Source organism: Archocentrus centrarchus, chromosome 20 (assembly GCF_007364275.1).
Source record: "Archocentrus centrarchus isolate MPI-CPG fArcCen1 chromosome 20, fArcCen1, whole genome shotgun sequence".
NCBI lineage: Eukaryota > Metazoa > Chordata > Actinopteri > Cichliformes > Cichlidae > Archocentrus > Archocentrus centrarchus.
This window is the reverse complement of record NC_044365.1, coordinates 19,584,039-19,605,079: the sequence shown is the minus strand read 5'-3', so window position 1 is coordinate 19,605,079 and position 21,041 is coordinate 19,584,039. Positions and strand designations below refer to the sequence as shown.

The window sequence follows — 21,041 nt, the reverse complement described above, 5'->3', positions numbered from 1 at the left end:
CTTTCTAGAATAAGACAATGTTTTAAAACTGATTTTGTCTTCAAAATCTTATTTTAGACCAAATCACATTTGATGTGAAAATATTGTTTTAGTCAAAAAAAAAAAAAAAACATTACCATAAAACAATAAAATCCCTCTGCAGCTGTCCGGGATATAAACCTGATAACATTACTATTATTACTACTATTGCATCATGTATCTCAGCTTTTCCACTAAAATTACTCTGCGTGTGTGCGTGTACCTGTGTGTCTGAGGGGGCTGGCATGCCTGAACACAGTTAAACTGAGGAGGAAACTGTAGATTATCAAATTCCTCATGTGTGGACCAGCTGTGCGTGCATGTTGTGTGTGTTCAGACAGAAGCTGTGGTTTGGCCCTCTGAAAAATGCTTATGTGGCACCTCAACGCCCCTTCATTTTACAGCCCTGTGTTTTCTTACCTCTGCCCCCCCTGTGGTTTTTACCTTAGTTTACAGAGGTTATTGTTGCATGTCAGAAACAGATGTGATTTCTTATGTTTAGTACAGGTAAACAATCAGTCATTAAGTGTCTTAAATTAACAATTTGAAGCATCTTCATTTCACCCAGTACTCCACGTCTCCATCCTTACTCCTAGTTCTCCCACCTTCTCTCTTTTTCTGTCTTTAATTATGGTGCCTCCAATTGGCTGAAAGTTTCAGCCAATCAGGCATCTTGTTAGCGTGGCCCTTGACCCCCTCAGGTGGTCCTGATGTGCTTTTTTGTGCGTGTCAGAGATGATGGTCTCAGTTTAAAACGTTGCTGGATCCTTTTGTCAGGGCAGTCTGTAAGAAGAGCTGCAGGAACAGGGTGTACGTGGAGTCCCTCGCATACCCATAAACACCCCCCAACGTACATACCTGGTGGACCGAGCTTCATTTGAGTCCACTTTGGATCGTCTGGAAGGACACCCTGAAGTAAAATAACCACAGGTAAGAGACCAAACAGTGAAGTCTGTGTTTACTTTTGGTAGAGTCAGGTACTTTCCAAGGTTTTAAATTCAGGCCGAAGTGAAGTTTGTCTGCTGAAAAACACCTGGTTCTGTTTTACTATGACAAACCAGTAGCTTGAACCCAGCCAGGACCCGCTGTGGCAACATGTTTGTTTAAAGAGATCAGCTCCTTGGAGAAGTGACCCCCCCAGGCTGGGGTCACTCATCCAACTCTTCAGCAGCACAGGCTGTGATTCGAGTGGAGACTTTTAATAGAGAGTGGCTAAAATATTATACTGGTACTGTGGCTGGCTGTACCTTATTTTTGCAGCCAATATATATGTGTGTGTGTGTAAAATATAAAAGCAAGTATAAAGGTAGATTTTAAGGCACAGAAAGGATCAAAGCGATAGGGGTTTTGAAGACTGTGTTTTTAGTGTTAGCAGGAGAAGAGGTCCAGTCATGGCTGAAAGGAGACGAACTAGTTTGTCCGGCGTGTTGATCGCTGCTCTGCTGGCTGTGATGCTGCTGCCTGGTGAGTACCCAGCAGAGATCAGACATTATCAAATAACAAGATCAGAATTGTCAGCTATACATGATATCATAGCGAGATATAGAGGTGATGACAGGTGTCTAAACTATAATGTTAGTAGCAATACCACACTGTACATATATGTTACTGCAGCTGTAATTAACATTAAGATTAAAATCTCCATCACAAGAACATAATCAGAAGATGCTAAATTAAGAAGCACAATAAATGAAATAATTCTTGAAAACATTTGCATGAATCATAAAAGCAAAGCTTCAAGATCTCCATGAGGAGTTAAAGACAGTTTGGAGGTTATTCCACTTGACCAGTGCATCCCTGAGACCAAATCCCTCAAGGTTAGTGTCATTGTTAGTATCTCAAGTTAAAATGTTACTGCTGAAAAGATGAAGCTGTGTATGTATTATATACATTGCCTGGTATTAAAGTAGGACTGCAACAAATATTTTCTTCATCAAACAGTTGTATTGTAAAATGCCTCCAACAGCGATAAAATGATCAGACTTGCAAATCTAAGGATAATCCCTTTGTAATGGTATTAAAGGCACAAAAGCACTAAAATCTCACATTGCAAAATCAGCAACCATTCATATCTTTCATCAGAACAAATTTACCAATATCTTAAACTCTCATCTAATACAGTGGATACCCCTTGAATTCATTCAGTGCCTAATAAAGCCGCAGCCTGCGAACTGTAACAAATTACAACCACGTGTCTGCAACTCATAAACTCATCTGAATGCAGCAGGCTTCAGCAACTTTCAAACACTTTTCCACCTCCTCTGTGAAGCAAAATCACCTAAAAAAAAAAATGCAGCATCTCTACAAGACACGGCCGCTCTGATAGATAAGCATACTGAAAGTTTTCAGTGCTGAGGTGGGGCCTTTTAGAGTAAGAAAATCCCAGACAGACTGCAGATTCTGGTGAATGCTCAGTCGTCACACTGAATTTGTTCTTGAATACAGTACTTGAGCAAATGTGAGACCATTCGTGTCCTAACTGATGGCTACTCTAAGAAGAAAAAAAGAACAGAGATGACAAAAAAACATGTTTCCGGCTTTACAGGTCGAAAAACTGAACGAAAAGAAAATCATTAGGTAAGGAGTCAACTTTACTGTGGGCAAGAATGAGTCATTCATGTCCACAATGATGACAAATGTGAGCCACTGCTGCTTAATGCTTTTGTTAAATAAAATAGTCATAATTCAGAGCCTTACCTTTTACATTTAAGTTGACATACAGTAATTTTACACCATTCAAGCACATAACTGGATAAAGGCCAGCATAATGTTGATAAAGCTATTCAGAGCCACAGGACATAACTTTAAGGCCTTCTTTTCAAAGGGGCGCGGTACTGATTTACACATTTCTGATTTCAGTTTAGCAGCTTTATTTCGTTTCTGCTTTTCCTTTTCTTTCTCATGACAGACCTTATTGTTAACTCTTCTTGAAAATACAGCACAAGTCAAAAGTTTGGACCCATTCATACGAATGAGTGTGCCCAAACCTTTGGTGCTGTACATTTACCCTGAGTTACTGCTTCATGTCAAAGCTAAAGGTGAGTTGCTCTGCCTCTGACAAGTTCATGAGCAGCACCACTGCTACAACTCAGCCGGGTTTCGCATATATCCTATAACACGCCTGTGATGCTCATATATCACCAGCAGTGTTTCAACATGGAGACAGGTTGCTCCTCTGCCACCTGTTTCCAGTTTGTTCTTGATTTGATTGGCATGTTTACAGAGGTGGAAGGCTCTGCTTATACCCCGTCTTTCTTTTAAAATCGGTTTGAAAAAGTTATGCTGTCTGATGGTTAAAAGGGGGAAAAATGTACTGTAATAAAGAGGAGGAGGAGGAGTTTCAGTCATCAGTAAAAAAAAAAAAAAAAAATTAGTACCTGTCAGCATCACCTCCTCTCTGCCCTTTTTAAGTGCTGCTGTTTCCAGATGTGCCAGCAGTTTTTTTTTACAGGCTTGTAAAAAAAAGGAAAAAAAGAGAAAGAAATAGAGCGGATATACTGAGGCAGCATCCTTCAGCCCACCCTCCTCCTCCTCCTCTTCCTCGTAAACATCACCTTGGGTCACCTTCACTTCTCCTTTAATTCTGTTTTGTACTTTAGATCCATACCTTTAGTTGTCACACTTATTCTTTGACCTCACATGTGACAGTGTTTATCCAGTCTTCTGATTACGCCAATCCAAAAAAACCCCCAAACAACTGTTTTACTGTTTTTTCCACTTAAAACACGCGCCACATAACCCTGATTTATCCCCTGTGGATCCCTTTAAACCTGTCATCTGTTCCTCTCTTCTTCTTCCTCCTTCCTCTCCTTCTGTGAGGGATTAACGCCTTCTCCCTGCAGAGATGAAAGAAACCCAGAGTGGAGCTGAATGTGCTGTTCCCTCAGCTGTGAGGGGGGGGGGGGGGGGGCAAACAATGCACATGTGTGCATGTATGTCCATACAGATACACATGGCTCTTTGAAAGCACAGCATGGGGTTCTGTGTTACAGGAACCCCTATAAAAATCTACAAAGAACCGCAGTAACCAGTGCTTCAGGCAGAGCCAATTACCCCAGCCCTATTTAATGAATAATATCAGCCCGTAAGCATTTGAGGTTTAATGACATATTATTGCTTGTATATTAGATAAATTAGATTAGAAAGAATCAGCGATTTTGACCTTAACAACATCTGTTTTTGCTTTTCTCTTTTTGTAGCATTCTTGTCTGCTGGACCAGTTGTGCAAAAGCCCAAAGGAGATGGTAAATATGTGGCTTTCACCTTTAAAAGTACTTAAACATGTGTTTGTTTCTAAAGAGTGCACAGTGGCCGTGAAAGTTTTTGAGTCCACGGAAGAGGTTTCTGATTGGAAAGTAATGCTCAAATTTATCAGTTCCACCTCACCTGGCTTCCGTGTAGCTTCAACACTTAACCCCGCGATTGAGATCTAATGCGAGATGGCAGTTATTTTCTTGGCAAATAAAAAAAAAAAATAAGAGGGCTTGATGGGGTTTGAGTCCTTGGATGCTTTGTTGCAAACTTTAAAAGCCACTGCACAGTCCTTGAGTTTGATGTCTGAGTGAAATTGGAGGCCTTGGCTCAGCAGTGCCTTTCCCATCTCCTGCCCTCAGCAGGGGAAAGTATCCATGAGAAAGCAGCTGCTGCAGCGGCGCACAGGAGGCTTATCCGAAACCGCAGGAACATCAGCTGGTACAAACAGCACTCTGACTTCTGGGCATGGTACAAGTACTTTACTGACAACGGCAACCAGGAGGCAGTGAGTGAACACTTTGTTTTCTACATTTACTATGCCACATGAAAGTTTCGATGTGACGCTCCGAGTTTACAATACAAAGCATTAGTCTTCAGTGTTGACAAGCTGTTAATGAGATATGTTTTACTAGATTTTAAAGCTTACAGGGGCTGGGATTCGGGATGCAGGACCAAGCAGAAAGGCAACACAGGGCAGCTCACGAGTCATACTTATTAATCATCATCTTAAACCTGGGTATATCACTGATAACAGAAAAATTAATCCTGCACACATAAACTTAGAAAATGGTGCATTTAGTGGCTAAAGAGCCAGAAACTGCAGAGATGAGTTAGTATAGATCAAATTAAGAACTAAAAGACAGCAAATATTGGACATCAAACTTAAAACGCTGGCATGTAAAAAAGCCTCACCGGACGAGACTGATGTTTGTACTTCACAAGACAAAAAAAAAAAGAAAAAAGAAAGAATTCAGGTTTAAAGTCTATAAAAGTAATAAGTCTGCTGAAATGTCTACACCCCAAATCCTTGCTTTCAGTATGTTCCCAATAATCAGTCACAGTCTGGTACATAGGAGGGGGTTTTTAGCCTCTGTATGCTTTGTTCAGATCTCCACAGGACCTCATTCTTTCTGAACCGTCTGCTGTACGCCCCCCCCGAAGTTGGACATTCAGAGAGTGACAGTTCTCCCCATTAAAAAAAAAAAAATCTGATTCTGGGTACAGTCTTTCCTTTCTTGTTGTTACATATCATCAGATCAGCTTATCGATAAACCCCTCCTCCCCTCAGATTCAGGAGATGGATCGCATCTTCCTCACCTATCTCCAGAACAAGAACCGCGCAGAGGGACGTCGCTCCTACAAGGCCTACTTGAGCCACCTGGGAGATATCTACAAGTCCTGTGCTGATTCTGAGAACCCCAACTGCATGGCTTCCTACATGAGCAGGGGCAATCCAAAATCGGAACCCCCCAAACCTGCCCCAGTAAAAACCTGTAACCCCACCAAGGATCCCTATTGCATGTACATGGCTTTAGCCCAGGGAAAGAGCCCCTACATGCCATTGGTGCTCCCAGCTGCCACCCCTGCTCCTCAGTACGTCCGCTCTGTTCCTCCAACCAAGGACCCTCAGTTTGGGTACTACTACTACTCTCCATCCACAATGCCTTTCCTTACCATGGTATGCTATAGCTTTTCTCTCTCTCTCTCTCTCTCTCTCTCTGTGTATTTTTTTTTCATTATTTTATTATTTATTGCAACATTTGTATAATGGCATGCAAAATTGTTTACAACAGAAAAACTGACAGGAATATTACTGTATACATTTTATGTTATTTAAGAGACAGTTCTAGTTAAAAGCGATATTATTACACCTGAAAGCCCCTATGGGTAAAATTTGCAACCCTGTATCTTTGTTGCCCCTTGTGGATGCATTTAGCAGGTGCAGTAACTTTATTCCTTACAAATGTTCTCGATGAGAATATTTGTATCCATGTAAAAATATGTATCCTTCTATATCATGCTTCAGGAGCAGAAGGCAGAGCTGCTGCGTATCTGTCCCTCTGATGATGTGGAGTGTCTGCAGTACCATCTGAGAGCTGCTTATGGGTATTCTGCTGGCCCCCGTCCTTCATATGCCCACCTTGGCTGTGACCCCAAGAAAGATCCTACCTGCAAAATGACGCAGAAAGCTCCTGCTGGTCTCTACATGCAGTATCCCAGCTGTGATCCACTGCGGGACCCCATGTGTGCATATTCTGCCTCCAATACGGTACATCTTATTTGTCATATTGAGTTGCTTCAACAGATTTTAACTAGCTTTCTGCATTTCTATATTTTAATTTGACTCTGTCCCTACAGGCTCCCCATGCTGGCCCAGGATCCTGCAACCCTCTTTCTGAAGAAGGCTGTAACCCTCTTACCGCCACCAGATTTTCCACTCCCCCAGAGTCATACAAAAGTGAGGAAAGAGAACAGGCTGCCGCTATCCACGCTGCCCCTCCTGCTGAGCAGTATGATCCCTATGCCATGTATAGGGATTCTTATTCTAATCCTAACAGAGTCACTGATCCTTATGCTATGTACCGCCAGGCTAGTACCCCAGCTTCTCCTCCAGCTACTGACCTATATGCTATACTACGCCAATACATGGCCCAAACTCACACCAATGACCCATATGCTCCACCTATGGGGGCTGTTCCCGAGTCTAACTCCAATGATCCTTACTCTGCTATGCGTGATACAGCAGGTGCCATGCAGCGCCACAGTCCTCCATCCTCCAGGCAGCAGCAGCAGCACCCTTATTCCTATCCGACTTATGAGGAACCTGCCCAAGAGGAGCGCCACCCTCTGGGTCCCCCAGGTAAAACCAAAGAGGGCTATGACTGCTTCATTGGCTATGACCGTGAATGCTATCCCGTGAAGCCCAGCGCCCCTCGCTCTGGAGTTCACCGTCGCATTCCTTATCCTGCTGAGGCCTATGAGCCCCACCTGAAAGCTGACGGCACCCGCGACGGTGTCCTGGAGCCTTCAAACCCACACTGTGACCCTGAGTATGACCGTGACTGCCGCCTGCGTCGCTATGAACCCGAGCAGCCTCAAAGCCAGCCTGAACGTCACACAGAGCAGGATTACAACCAGGCGGCAGCCGAGAGAGAGCAGGCCAACCAGGACCAGAACGAAGCAGAGCCCTACCAGAGCGGCCAGGAGGAGAGTCACACTCCCTACCAGCCTCTCTCGCAGGGCATGCCCAGCCTCCAGGACATACTGAGGCGCTATGGAGACCGCTATCCTGAGCAGGATGATCACAGAGCTTATGCAGACAACTACCGCAAGAAGTAACCATGCTAACACACGCAAACGCATGCAGATGGACATGAATGCACAGTCCCTGCGTTCTTGTAATTAAGCCCTTGAACGCCTCACCAGTTCTAACTGGACCAGATGTGGGACACAGGTGATTTAGATGGACCCAGAGAGCAAGTACATGCATGTACATCTCAAACACAGCTTCTTGCTCTGGGAGCCTGCTAAAAACTTTGTTGGAATGCCTTCCTATAACTTTAGTTGCTTCAGGCCTTGATTTATTGCTTTTTTACTTCCCACCTTTAAATCTCCTCTATGCATTCAAGTGTGTAATGACCTCTCAACTCTCAGCTTTGCTTCTGTATCTGTGCATTTTAAAGTGAAATATTGTTTTTTTGCTTTTTGACACTGATGGATTGTCTTATTTCATTTTAATTGTTCTAATAAAAAATATAGAAACATGTTTGTTTTTTAAAAAAGATTCACTACCCAATGACATGCTGATATACTCTGGGACCAACTGATCCATAAAGAAAGCAAAAACATATTTAAGGTATTTAGGGGTTAAATCTTTTGACATAAAAGTTGAAACAGAGTTTTAAGAAAATAATTGAAGTGTGCTCCACTTGGCATTTCTTTCGTATGAATGTGAAGGAAAATACAAAACACTGACTTGTATTATAGGTTGAGGTTCAAAATCTCCGGATTCTTTGGCAACTTAAAGCAAACTTTCATTAGACTCTGAATCTCTCAGGTATTACAGGCTGTCTGCTAAACTGCTGAACAGAAATATACATCTGGTCCAGCTGGCACTGGGTTAGAGGTTGGGTAGACACTGGACAGACCATCAATGCAATGCATTCAATACAGTTTCAACAAAATCAAATTGAATTCAATTTTACTTTATTTAAATAGTGCCAAATGACAACAATCACCTCAAAGTGGTTTATATTGTAAGGTAAACACCCTACAGTAATTACAGAGAAAACCCGGCAATCAAAACAATCCCCTATGAGCACGCACTTGGCAACAGTGGGAAGCAAAAAATCCCTTTTAACAGGAAGAAACCTCTGGGAGAACCAGCTCAGGGAGGGGCAGTCTTCTGCTGCACGTGGTTGGGAGTGAGTGGAGGAAGAGAGCCAGATATTAATAACTAATAATTGAATACAGAGTGGTGTATAAACACAGAGTGAAAACTGGTGAATGAAAAGGAAATACTCAGTGCATCATGTGAACCCGCTGGGAGCAGTGATGGTTATAAAGTCTTACAGCTGCTGGGAGGAAGGATCTGCAGTAACACTCCTTTGTGCATTTGGGGTGCAACAGTCTGTCACTGAAGGAGCTCTCCAGTTCAGTAAAAACTTCATGCATGGGGTGGGAGATCTTGTCCATCATTGATGTTAATTTGGTCAGAGTCTTTCTGTCTCCCACCACCTGCACTGGGTCGAGAGGACATCCTAGGACAGAGCTGGCCTTCTTGATGAGCTTATCTAACTGCTTCCTCTCAGTTGCAGATAAGCTGCTGCTCCAACATACTGCTGCATAGAAGATGGCTGATGCTACTACAGAGTCGTAGAAGGTCTTCAGGAGTGCCCCCTGCACTCCAAAAGACCTCAGCCTTCTCAGCAGGTAGAGTCTGCTCTGACCCTTCCTGTAAAGCGCATCAGTGTCGTGAGCCCAGTCCAGTTTATTGTTCAGGTGAACACCCAGGTACTTATAAGAGTCCACTATCTCAATGTCCACTCCCTGGATGTTCAGTGGTGTCAGTGTGGTGGGTCTCCGCCTGCGGAAATCCACCACCAGCTTGATCAGGAGGTGTTTCCGCTGGCACCAATCCACAAAGTCCTGAGTCCACTGTCTGTACTCTGCGTCATCCTCATCTGTGATGAGGCCAACTACGGCAGAGTTGTCAGAGAACGTCTGCAGATGGCAGCGTGAGGAGCTGATGGAGAAGTCTGCAGTGTAGAGGGTGAAGAGCAACGGTGCCAGCACAGTTCCCTGTGGGGCCCCCGTATTGCAGACCAGCCTGTCAGAGACACAGCCATGTGTCCTCACGTATTGTGGGCGGTCAGAACTATGCCTTAATTCTAGCAGCACACTGAGAATTCTAATAACAAAGCTAGTGTTAAAGAAAGATCAAATTAAGAATTGTCACAACAAAGGAAAGAATTCTACCAACACACTGAGAATTCTAAGCTCAAAGTCAGTATTCAAAGACCATATTCAGAATTGTGAGAACAATGTCTTAATTCTAGAAGGACACTGAGAATTCTAATATCAAATACTGGCTTTGAGCTTAGAATTCTCAATGTGTTGGTAGAATTCTGACTTTGTTCTCACAGTTCTATATCTTTGTCATTTTAGAAAACTGGTTGGCTCATCAGAATTCTGATTTTAACCTCTGAATTCTCAGTTTAATTTTAGAACTCTCAATTTCTTTGAATTTTTACTCTTAAAATGTTCGCTGTCTCATTAGAATTCTCAGTGTGCTGCTAGAATTAAGGCATAGTTCTCACAATTCTGAATATGATCTTTGAATACTGGCTTTGGGCTTAGAATTCTCAGTGTGGTGGTAGAATTCTTTCCTTTGTTCTGACAATTCTTAATTTGATCTTTCTTTAATACTAGCTTTGATATTAGAATTCTCAGTGTGCTGCTAGAATTAAGACATTGTTCTCACAATTCTGAACATGATCTTTGAATACTGGCTTTGAGCTTAGAATTCTCAATGTGTTGGTAGAATTCTGGCTTTGTTCTCACAGTTCTATTTCTTTATCAGTTTAGAAAACTGGTTGTGTCATCAGAATTCTGATTTTAAGCTCTGAATTCTTAGTTTAATTTTAGAACTCTAACTTTCATTGAATTTTTATGCTTAAAATGTTTACTGTCTCATTAGAATTCTCAATATGTTGGTAGAATTCTTACTTTGTTCTGACAATTCTTAATTTGATCTTTCTTTAATACTAGCTCGGTTCTTCGTATTTATCAATAACAGAATTACACAGCGAGAGAATTTCCTTGAGAGCAGAGGAGAGATGCTGTGTGATGGCTGATTGCAAATGGATTAAAAAAAGAACAACACTATAGTGGGTGTCTGAGGAAACTGTCTAACTAACGGAACCAAACTGAAAAGGAGTAGTTCAAGCTTCTTGATGATGTTGTGTATTTTATTTTATTTTAGTCTTGAAGTTGTTTCATACTTTTGTGCATCCAGATTCATTGTTTTACTCATTTATTGTCTTATTCCCTTTGAGTTCAGCACGAAAGAAGCTTTATTTTGTTATCAGTAACTGAATTCCTTGTCCATCAGTGTTATAGCTTCTCAGAGGCCTTCAGCAGAGACATTAAAGGTCAATTATTCTAGGTCAAGCATTAACTTGCTGCACAGCCGTGAATGCACTCAGCAGAGATGTAACAGAATGCCAGAAAATATATCAAACAAAAATATTTTTTTCTTCACTCTATTAAAGTTTTCACTTTAAAAAATGAAAGAGCAGAACTTTTCTCTGAAAATAATAAGGTGAATTTATAGTCATGCAATTGTGTTTTTCCTCCTTAATGTATTCTTAACAGTGTTCGCAGTAAATAAGCACTCCAGCGATGAGGTGGCTGACCCTGATCCAGCTTTACCAGTGCATGCAAAAAAATTAGCATGTTGAATTGGGTGGTGTTATAATCAGCTATGCAGAATATTATCATTTTCTTTTAATTGTCCCAGACGATGAATCATCCTCTGCAAAGCTCTTGACACTGAAGTAAAACTCAAAAGTGTATGATTTATAAATGATTATGTATGATTTATAAATGCCTAACAGGTAATTATTATGAACAAATTGGATTCTTTTAATGTGACAGATAACAAGGTTCTTAAATCCTTCTAGCAGATAAAAATTAGCAGTGACGCTGTCTGTCCCTGGAGACTTGTTCCAGGCTATCTTCATGACCACTGAATCCAGTTTAAACTCAGAGTCACATAACTCTTTAAAGAGGTCCTCAGTGCACATGGTGTATTTGTCAAAGAAAACATCAGCATCATCTGCAGAATAATAAAATTATAAAAAGAGTACAATGTGGAATAGAAATCAAAGACTTCTTTTCGATAGTCCTTAAATCTTCGCATTCAGCACCATTTATCAGCAGGCTTGTGATTACATTTCTCTGCTGTCTATATTCATCCAGATTACATCTTACCAGCCCCAATCATTTGGCTCTTGACCTTATAAACGCCCTTGGGATTTCTCAAGATAAAGGTCGTCTAATTTCTGCAGTCTGTAACTCCATCTGTTTATTTTTCTCCTGTATGTTAAGTTTTTCTTTACTCCAACATACAGTAATTTCCTAGAGTAGATTACTTTCATATTCTCATTTATTCCTGTTTAGTTCTTTACAGAATTTTATAGTAAATTCTCTGATCTTAAAATAAATAAATTGTGTATATTACTAACAAATGAGTAATTGATTTAAATATCTCTAATTATCTATCTAAACTTTTCACAGTATTCATCCCTATTTAATAGGCTGGCATTAAATTTCTATTAAATATCTCCAGCTTCTAGACACTTTCCTTGCTGATCAGATAAGGGTGGTTTGGAGATTTTAGATTGTGAGTTATTTCTCAGAATATCATCACTCACCAATAATCAATCCTTGATTTGCTCTCTGCATTAGGTTTACAGCATTAGTAATTTTTGATTAGTTGTCTTCCACTTTAAGAGGCATCAAAGGTTGCTGGTTTTTCATTGCGCAGTGAAGTTGTTCTCATTCAGAGTCCCTGAGTACAGTTTCCTAACCAATCAATTCGGTATCACCACATCATCATCCCGCGCCGTTGTCCAAGCTCAACTGTTTGCTTTTCATCAGTATTCAGAAAGGATATGGAGCATTGTTTTAAATTGCTTGTTGATTCAGCAAATCAAAGGGCTATCAAAACTTTAAATTTATGAACCACTTATAACTTTATTCTTTAATGTAGATAACCCCTGGCTCACTTGGTTCATTTGTTTGTTTTTATGTTCTTCTATACTGTTCACTGTATACTTGTATTTGTGAAACTTAATAAATTCCTTTAAAAGAAAAAGTTTGCTTTTCAAAAGGTTGAACATCACTGGTTGCTGATTATAGATTTATAGATATAGATTTTGCTAACTCCTCTTAATTGGAGAGGAAAGTGAAATGTCAAAAAAGTAACTTCAAAGGCCAAATTGTCTTATATTTTTGACATCAAATCACGGGCTAGAAGTAGTGGCGGGGCCGGAAGTGGCCCGCAGGCCAGGAGTTTGAAATCGCTGACAATTTTTTTTTTGTTCACCCCAAGTAAAAAATGTTACGTGTCACAATGTGAAAACACTGTGGGGAGGGGAAGAGCAAAATGTGCCTGCTCTGTGCTGTGACAGGAGCAGCACTTAAACAGTCAGCTCGCATCTTTGATGAAACCGCAGCGCTGCATACAGGAGAGAAACTGAAGCTAAAGTATCAATCTCATTACACTGGTATTGATCAACATCAATATCAACATTGGTATCGATATTATCAATATTTGGATTGATCCGCCCACCACTACTGTTCAGTTCTGTGCGGAAGACGATGTGAGGCAAACTTTAATTGAATGACCACGTAAACACTGGCACATTTCTCATTGTGTGTGCATGCAATAGAAAGTGATCATCAGCCTCCCGCTCCTGAGAAATTCAGATTTCCTGCATATAGACCGAACAACAACAAAAGCCCAGACTCTGATTACAAACATAGGTTTGCACCACTCTGATTTGCTGTCTGTTGCTCAGAGCACACAAAAACACACACGCACTGAAGTTGGGACTCCCTCTTGTGTTTGCTGATGTACAGGAGGAGACTCCACTGATGCTGTCAACAAGTCCAAGCTGATTATTTGTTGAAGACTAATAATAGATTGTGCTGTCAAGCCAATTACCAGCTATCCTCAACACCCTCTATCCTGTCACCAGCTGTTAATGTGGAATTTGCAACAGAACAGGACAGAAAGCCTTTACTGTCGTTGCATTTAGGATATGACATTGGGAGTGCCACATACTGAAATTACAATATTAAAACATTTATATTAAGCACATAAAAGGATTTGTGCACAATATGAAAGCTGTACCATAAAGTGTCAGAGATGACAGATTTTGCAGTCCACAGCTATTAGTAAAATATAAATAAATATAATAATAAATAATAATAACATAAATTTTCTAATAGGAAAAACGGTCAGTGGAGTGAGCAAAGCTCTTAGCCAGAGACTGAGGGTTGGGGAGGGCCTCGATGAGGACTGGCGACAGCTTCCAAGCCAGACAGATCCCCAAAGAAGTCCCCTCCAGAAAGCAGTGATTACTGAGCATTGGGAAGATCTTGGAGCTAGCTTCTTAAACTAGAATATTGACAATGGGCTGCTTAAATTGTTTGATTTATTTTGTGTGAGGGAGAAGGTGAGATGATCCTCGGAAATTATGTGAAGGAGCAGCAATTGGAATCAAATTCGGTTGATGAGGAGGTAAACTGAGAAAGAAAACGAGCAGGACCCTGGATTCGAGTTTGTGCCAGTGTAACGATGCCGATTGAGAAAAGCAGCTCCAAGCTGTCCCGCTGGTGGACAGAGTGCTGAGAGTGAGGCTGTTAATAATGGCATCTTGGGATAAGCTGGTGGGCTCTGCATAGCTGAGGTTTGGATCATGAATATGTATTCAGCGCTGAGCAGGAATTAGTGAGAAATATATTGAGAACATTACTGTGAAAGTGTGTGAGAGTGCACTATGACTATTTGTGTATGTTGATTGAGACTGTAAAGGCCTCAGGGAATAACTGTTCAACTTTATTGAACTGGCACACTCATTTTTAATAGAGCATGTTTTCTTACATGGATTGGGGTGAATAGTTATGGTTTGGCAGAAGATTACTCTACAGAAGATTATTTTTTTAAGAGCAAGGATGACAAAAAAAGTCACGTTTCATGTTCTGAAATGTGGATAGTGCCTCGCATTCAACTGCACAACTAACACTCCAGAAAATGAATGATGATAAGTGATATTTTCTTTCCACCGATGAAAGCCAAGATATGCAGCTGAAATACACACACACACACACACACACACACACACACACACACACACACACACACACACACACACACACACACACACACACACACACACACACACACAAACACAGGTCTTTCACCTGATGGACAGCTAGAAATGAATAGAAATGTCAGCATGCTGCATCACCTAAAATAAAAAAAAGGTGTTATATCTCTCACCTTGCATACAGAGCTGGTAACTAGTGCCAGGTAGAAAGAAACATTAGGGGGTTCACTTCTGCTTTCCAATTAGTGACCCAAAGCGCGAATGAGGGAGAAAAATGGGTGAAAGGTAGAGAAAGACCAAGAAAAGGAGAGGAGAGAAGGAAGGTGATGACAGCGTGCGAAAAAAGACGGCCACAGGTGTGTGGCTAAAAAGGCTGAGTTCACAGCGCCTGGAAGTGCAAAAATATTCCCGCCCACATCACCAATTAGAATCCGAAGGAGAGATATTCTGTATTCCTGTATTGAACTGTCAGCCTTCCTCCTTCCTTCATCCAAGCTGTAGAAGTATGTCATACAAAAACATCCTCAGACTTAGCACTGGTGGTCGATAAAGGTCACACATGACTTAGTGCCCTTTTAAATCTTGGTTGAACAAAGAAAGCCCCTAATTACTCTTTTCTGATAACTTACTGTTCAGCTGTACAGTACATTAAATTATAGATCCTTACATGGTGACAAGTTATGCCACAAGTTATGTGCACGTAATTAGACTGATTCTTTTAAGCAGCATGGGCAGTTTTATTGGAATGCTCATTTAAAATAAGCAGTGATTTTTGTGGTACAGTATCATGTTGTGTTGTTGTGCACTGTCTAATTATTTGTTTCAAAGCCACAGTTGGCATGTGGCTCAAGCTGCAAGTGTGTGATTGTGTTTAATCCTTTAAGCCCAATGCTTAAAAAAAAAAAAAAGACAAAAAGAAGCAAAAGCATCTCCTGAGGAGAACAGAACAGAATATATGTGATATGAAAAACTTAATCATTCATCATTGGGAGTCGTATTTGTGAATTTACCTTTTAAACACACTCACTCACTGATTAGCTGCACCTTGCTTGCAGGGGTTAAAGTGGCCTGAAGTGATCCGGAACGGCATTGTGCCACCTTCAGTTAATGAGCAATTAAATCTGATAGGCAGGTTAATGCATATTACATAAATGGAATAATGTTTTTTTTTAAGTGCCAGGTAATTTCAAATGCAGCATTTCAAATACCTCGACAAAGATCAGCAAACATACAAACTGTTTCTGTACAGTTTGTCACAAAATGTGTGTGTGAGCTAAATGTTTAGTTGCCGTGTTTCCCAGGGAGAAAAAAAAGTTAGTGTGCTCTGATGGGTGGGGAAAGATTTAAGACAGACGGGACATGAGTGGAACATGAGGTGTTGCTGAATTTTGACTAATTTTGTGTCATTTAATGGTTACATGGAAATCCTGTAAGTTTGGTGCAGTTTAGAGCAAACTAAACTGGTTAATTTGTATGATTGTGGTGACCTTTATAGTAATGCACTATGTCTGGTGCAGAGCAGGCCATGGTGTTCATAGTCAGTGTTAGGTTATATCAAGGGTAACAGATATCAATATACACTGCTCACAAAACATTTAAAGGAACACTTCGAAAACACATCAGATCTCAATGGGAAAAAAAATCATGCTGCATATCTACACTGATATGGACTGAATAATGTGTTAGGAATTAAAGGATGCCACAGGATGTTTGGTGGAAATGAAAATTATCAATTTACAGAGGGCTGAATTCAAAGACACCCCAAAAATCTAAATGAAAAAATGATGCAACAGGCTAGTCCATTTTGCTGAAATTTCATTGCAGCAACTCAAACTGGTACTCAGTAGTTTGAATGGCCCGATGTGACAATGTTGGGGCATGCTCCTAAGGAGACGATGGATGGTCTTCTGGGGGACCTCCGCCCAGATCTTGACCAGGGCATCACTGAGCTCCTGGAAAGTCTGAGGTGCAACCTGGCAGCATTGGATGGACTGAAACATAATGTCACAGAGGTGTTCTATTGGATTTAGTTCAGGTGAGCATGGGTCAGTCAATGGTATCACTTCCTTCATCCTCCAGGAACTGCCTGCAAAGTCTCACCACATAAGGCCAGACATTGCCATGCACCACGAGACACCCAGGACCCACTGTACCAGAGTAGGGTCTGACACTGGGTCCAAGGATTCTGTGCCTTCAGGGTGCTGTTGCCTAGCATGTAGTGGTCTGTGCATCCCTCCAAAGATATGCCTCCCCAGACCCACCACCAAAACCTGTCATGCTGAACAATGTTACAGACTGCATAACATTCTCTGTGGCTTTTCCAGACGCTTTCACATCTGTCACACATGCTCAGGGTAAACCTGCTCTCATCTGTAAAAAGCACTGGATTCCAGTGGTGGACCTGCCAATTGCTTCTGGCAATGACACACATTGACATGTCCTCCTGGAGAAGTTGGACTATCTGTGCAGCCTCTGTAGGGTCCAGGTAATGTCTCGTGCAACCAGTAGTGACACTGACCCTAGGCAAATGCAAAACAATAGAAAAAAACAAACAAAAAAGATGAAGAGAAAAAAATGTCAGTGGCCTCCACCTGTAAAACATTCCTGTTTTGGGGGGTTGTCTCATTGTTGCCATCTGTTGTTAATTTCATTAACACCAAAGCAGCTGAAACTGATTGACAACTCCCTCTGCTACTTACTGACCAGATCAATATCCCAGAAGTTTAATTGATTTGATGCTATACTCTAATTTAAAAAATGTTCCTTTATTTTCCTTCTTTTTTTTTTTTAGGAGTTTACATTTAGGGTGATGATGCTAATTAGAATCACTCAAACTACACTTTATACTAGTTTTATAGTGTCCAGTGGCTAGAAATCAGATATGCTGTGGCTCACACAGCTGCTGCAGATTTAATCTCTGATTCCACCACATCCCAAAGGTGTTCTATTGGATTGAGACCTGATGACTGTGGATTCCATCTGAGCACAGTGAGCTCACTGTCATGTTCAAGGGACCAGTTTGAGGCGATTTAAGCTTTGTGACATGGCACACTGTTGTGCTAGAAGCAGCCATCAGAAGCTACACTGTGGTCATAAACCTGTTTTGGGAGAGACCAGTGGGTATGAACTAAAACAGGAAAAATCAAAATAAGCTCAAAGTCACTAAATCTGTGAAGTGGTGGGGCAGAACATTCATTATGAATGGCATCTTTGACATACAAAATCACACAGTCTATTGTTACCTTGACAAATTACATTTATTCATATAGGACCAAATCATTCACCTTTCCTTTGAAAATGTGCTCAGATTAGTAGGTCAGTAGGAGCTGCATAGTAAAATAAACAACCTTGTGCCCTATAGATGAAAGTGACCTGGTGAAATACAGTAAGTCTCCTTAATTTCTGTCATTGATGGCCATGGTTACATTTTCATAATGCATGCAGGCACGATACAGGAGCATCTAGGGCAGAAAAGAAAAGAAGGCACCTTACAGTCCATAAAGTTGATGCCATACATTATAGAACGTGAAGGAGTCCTACTGTATGTTTGCATCATCACTGTGTCCTACAACCAGATAAAGAAGTCAGAGCAAGGCAGAGTCAGCGTTTTCCAGAGGCAGATTACACAGGCCCTATAGCTCCGGGATTATACTCATGAAGAAGCCACAATGTTAATACCAAAGGGATTTAAAGGAAAAAAATTGCCCAGCATGCTATTCAGTGTTCTTGTTCATTTCTTGTCCCCAGTTTTGCCAAGCTTTCTAGCATCTTGAATTTGCTTCTGTCCTTGGTTAAGGTCATTAGGACGCTGCCCTCTTCGAGAGAGTGGATTTTTTTTTTAACACCCTGTTTTTCCTGATTGCCAAAATTCAAGACAGTGAACATCACTGTTGGTGAAAACCTGTGCTTTCAAGGTCAGGAATTAACATACTGTAAGCTGTTTAGACATGAATAAATGTAACACCAGTAGCTGCTCATTTTGATTGTACCGTTTGTTTGCAGTGGAGGCACTGGATCATTTCCCTTTATAGTTCAGTCATTAAGGTTCTCCGTGTTCCCTGGGGAAACAGAAATTGTTCTAACAAGGACGAGGAAGAGAAACAGAAAGGGAAATGCAGTGTGGGGTTGTCTTATCATTGTGAAGCAGGGTCGCTCAGTGACTAAACACCATGAACTAATTTCATACCAAATTTACATGAAAATTGCTATTAATTAGCTGGAGATATTAGGTATGTTGGAAACAATTATTCGATCCACATGCAGACATTATTATGGAAATGTATTTTCTCTTCTGCTCCTTGTGTGAGGCTGTGAGTTGGCACTTTTAAAAAACTAGTTTTTCAAGGCCAGATGTGTCTGTGTGTGTGCCCCACTCAAAAGTTTCCCCTTTTGTTTCCTCTGATTTGTTGGATTCTGTGTTGTGCAATGCTCGAGGGCCATGGCTCTTAGAGGCGAGTGGCACGGAGCGGTCGCATGGCGACAACTGGCGACAGGTTGCCACAACAACAATTGGTGTGATAGATGTCCCAGCCTTCTATTGTCGTCTTGGCAATGCTGTGGAGTTTGTCTTACTATCCTTCACCATGAGCGCTCATTCATCATCCTGCAGCTCAGAGCGGGCACATCCCTCGCCAACGGCAAATCTGATTAATATTTAATCACTTTTTAAAGCATTGCCAGACGTGTGTGTGTGTGTGCTGTTGTCCCCCCCGATCTTGGCTTTCTCAGTTGTGAACAAAATAACATTTGCTCCACTTCCCACTGCGTGCCACCTCTGACACATTTAAAGTAATGAAACACTCTGGAAATTAAATCTGAAGGGCCATCAAAGTGGGGAAGCCACCAGCCCAGCGTGATAGTCCATTCTAATAAAATTTGTCTGAATATGTAAGCGTGTGTGTCTCATGTCTGCCAGCCTGCCTCTTTCTGTGTACATCCTCCAAAGTTTCCACATTTGAACATGAAGTTTCGCCATCTGGAGCATCGACGCCTCAGGTTTGTGCGTGCGTGCAGATCAGAAGGGGAGAGCAGCTGTTTGAAGCCGCAACAGATGGCTGCTGCTCTTCTCTCCTGAAGCCCATTGCATCTAACCCTTTGAGAAAATAGACCTTGACATCAGAGACAATAAGATCAGTGAGTAAAAGCATTTTTCTTTTGTTTGGTGTAGATTGTAAAAGCTGTCATTTTCTGTCATAAATATGCCCCTCACAGCCTTTTAGTACTAAATTAAATATAAGGTAGTTTAGCACACGTAGTTAATGAAATCATCCAGTAAACTTGTTTTTTCATCTTTAAATCTGAAGAATAAAATGTGCGAAAATACAGGGAACTACAGGGGTGTCAATACTTGATGTAATATTTAATACAAATAGCCTGTTTGACTTATCATTAATGAAACAGACTCATAAAGCATGTAAGTTTTTAATGAGTATTGTAGCTGTTTTTCAGTATGTGGAGCCAAACATTCGGACTCCCAGCACTTCTTCAACTGCTTGGAATTAATTTTGCTCTTTTCATTTCATTTAAGTTTCAGCCTGCTCTTCCCATCTTTTGATGTCACCGCATTATCTAGCTTTGTGTCATATACATCGTCCCTTTCTATCAAAATCCTCACTATGAAAGTTTACTTCAGCAGCATCACTTTTTTTTTTCCACACAGGTTCCCGCTGTTTCATTTCTTCTCAGCTGTCACTAGTCATTTAAGGGTGTGTCTGTCCAGGGTCAGATACCCCCTTTGACCTCTCGATGTCTCCCGTTAACTTCTGATCTCTTCGCTGGCTGCATCATTACACCATGGCACAGATGCTCAAATCCATGTTCTTCCTCACTTTCTTTAGATTCCTACACTGCTCGAAGTTTTTCTCCTCATCAGCAAACTTCAGTTAGCGTTACCACCCCTGCATTAGTGACACAATTCGAGGATTGCCGCACCATCTTTCTCACATGAAGTAAAACATCTGCCATCTGCTTCTCACCCTCATTACTGAGTACGTTTCATGACAGAGAAACACACACCCAACATTAAAACATAACACAGCAAGACTGTGTGTGTGTGTGTGTGTGTGTGTGTGTGTATACCTAGGCCTGTCGCCTTATTTGTTCTGTTTTCTTCCCTCCTTTTTTTCCCCCCTTTCTTCCTCCCTCTCTCTCTTCTACTTCTCACTCTTTTCTTCCTGCTTGTCAGACCTGGCAGTCATATTTTGTGGACAATAAACAGAATGAATGAATAAAAGAAATGACAAAAAAGTGTAGCCTATAGAGAACTTATAGAGTTCTTCTTGTGAAAGCAAATATGTTTGGTACAATAATGCATTCGGATCATGATTACGTCTGCAAAAACTGCCAGACATGACAGGCTTTAAAAATAAA

General features: G+C 41.1%; 1 protein-coding gene across 1 annotated transcript; it reads left to right on the top strand.

Annotated features, from left to right (window-relative positions):
- Window positions 1–789: 789 nt before the first annotated feature.
- Window positions 790–8,002, top strand: and1 (actinodin1). The gene is made up of 7 exons (XM_030756865.1): window positions 790–948; window positions 1,385–1,482; window positions 4,218–4,262; window positions 4,632–4,777; window positions 5,561–5,950; window positions 6,299–6,541; window positions 6,631–8,002. Exons 2-7 carry the CDS (start codon window positions 1,410–1,412, stop codon window positions 7,609–7,611), a joined length of 1,878 nt encoding a protein of 625 aa, XP_030612725.1. The 5' UTR covers window positions 790–948; window positions 1,385–1,409; the 3' UTR covers window positions 7,612–8,002.
- Window positions 8,003–21,041: the final 13,039 nt, after the last annotated feature.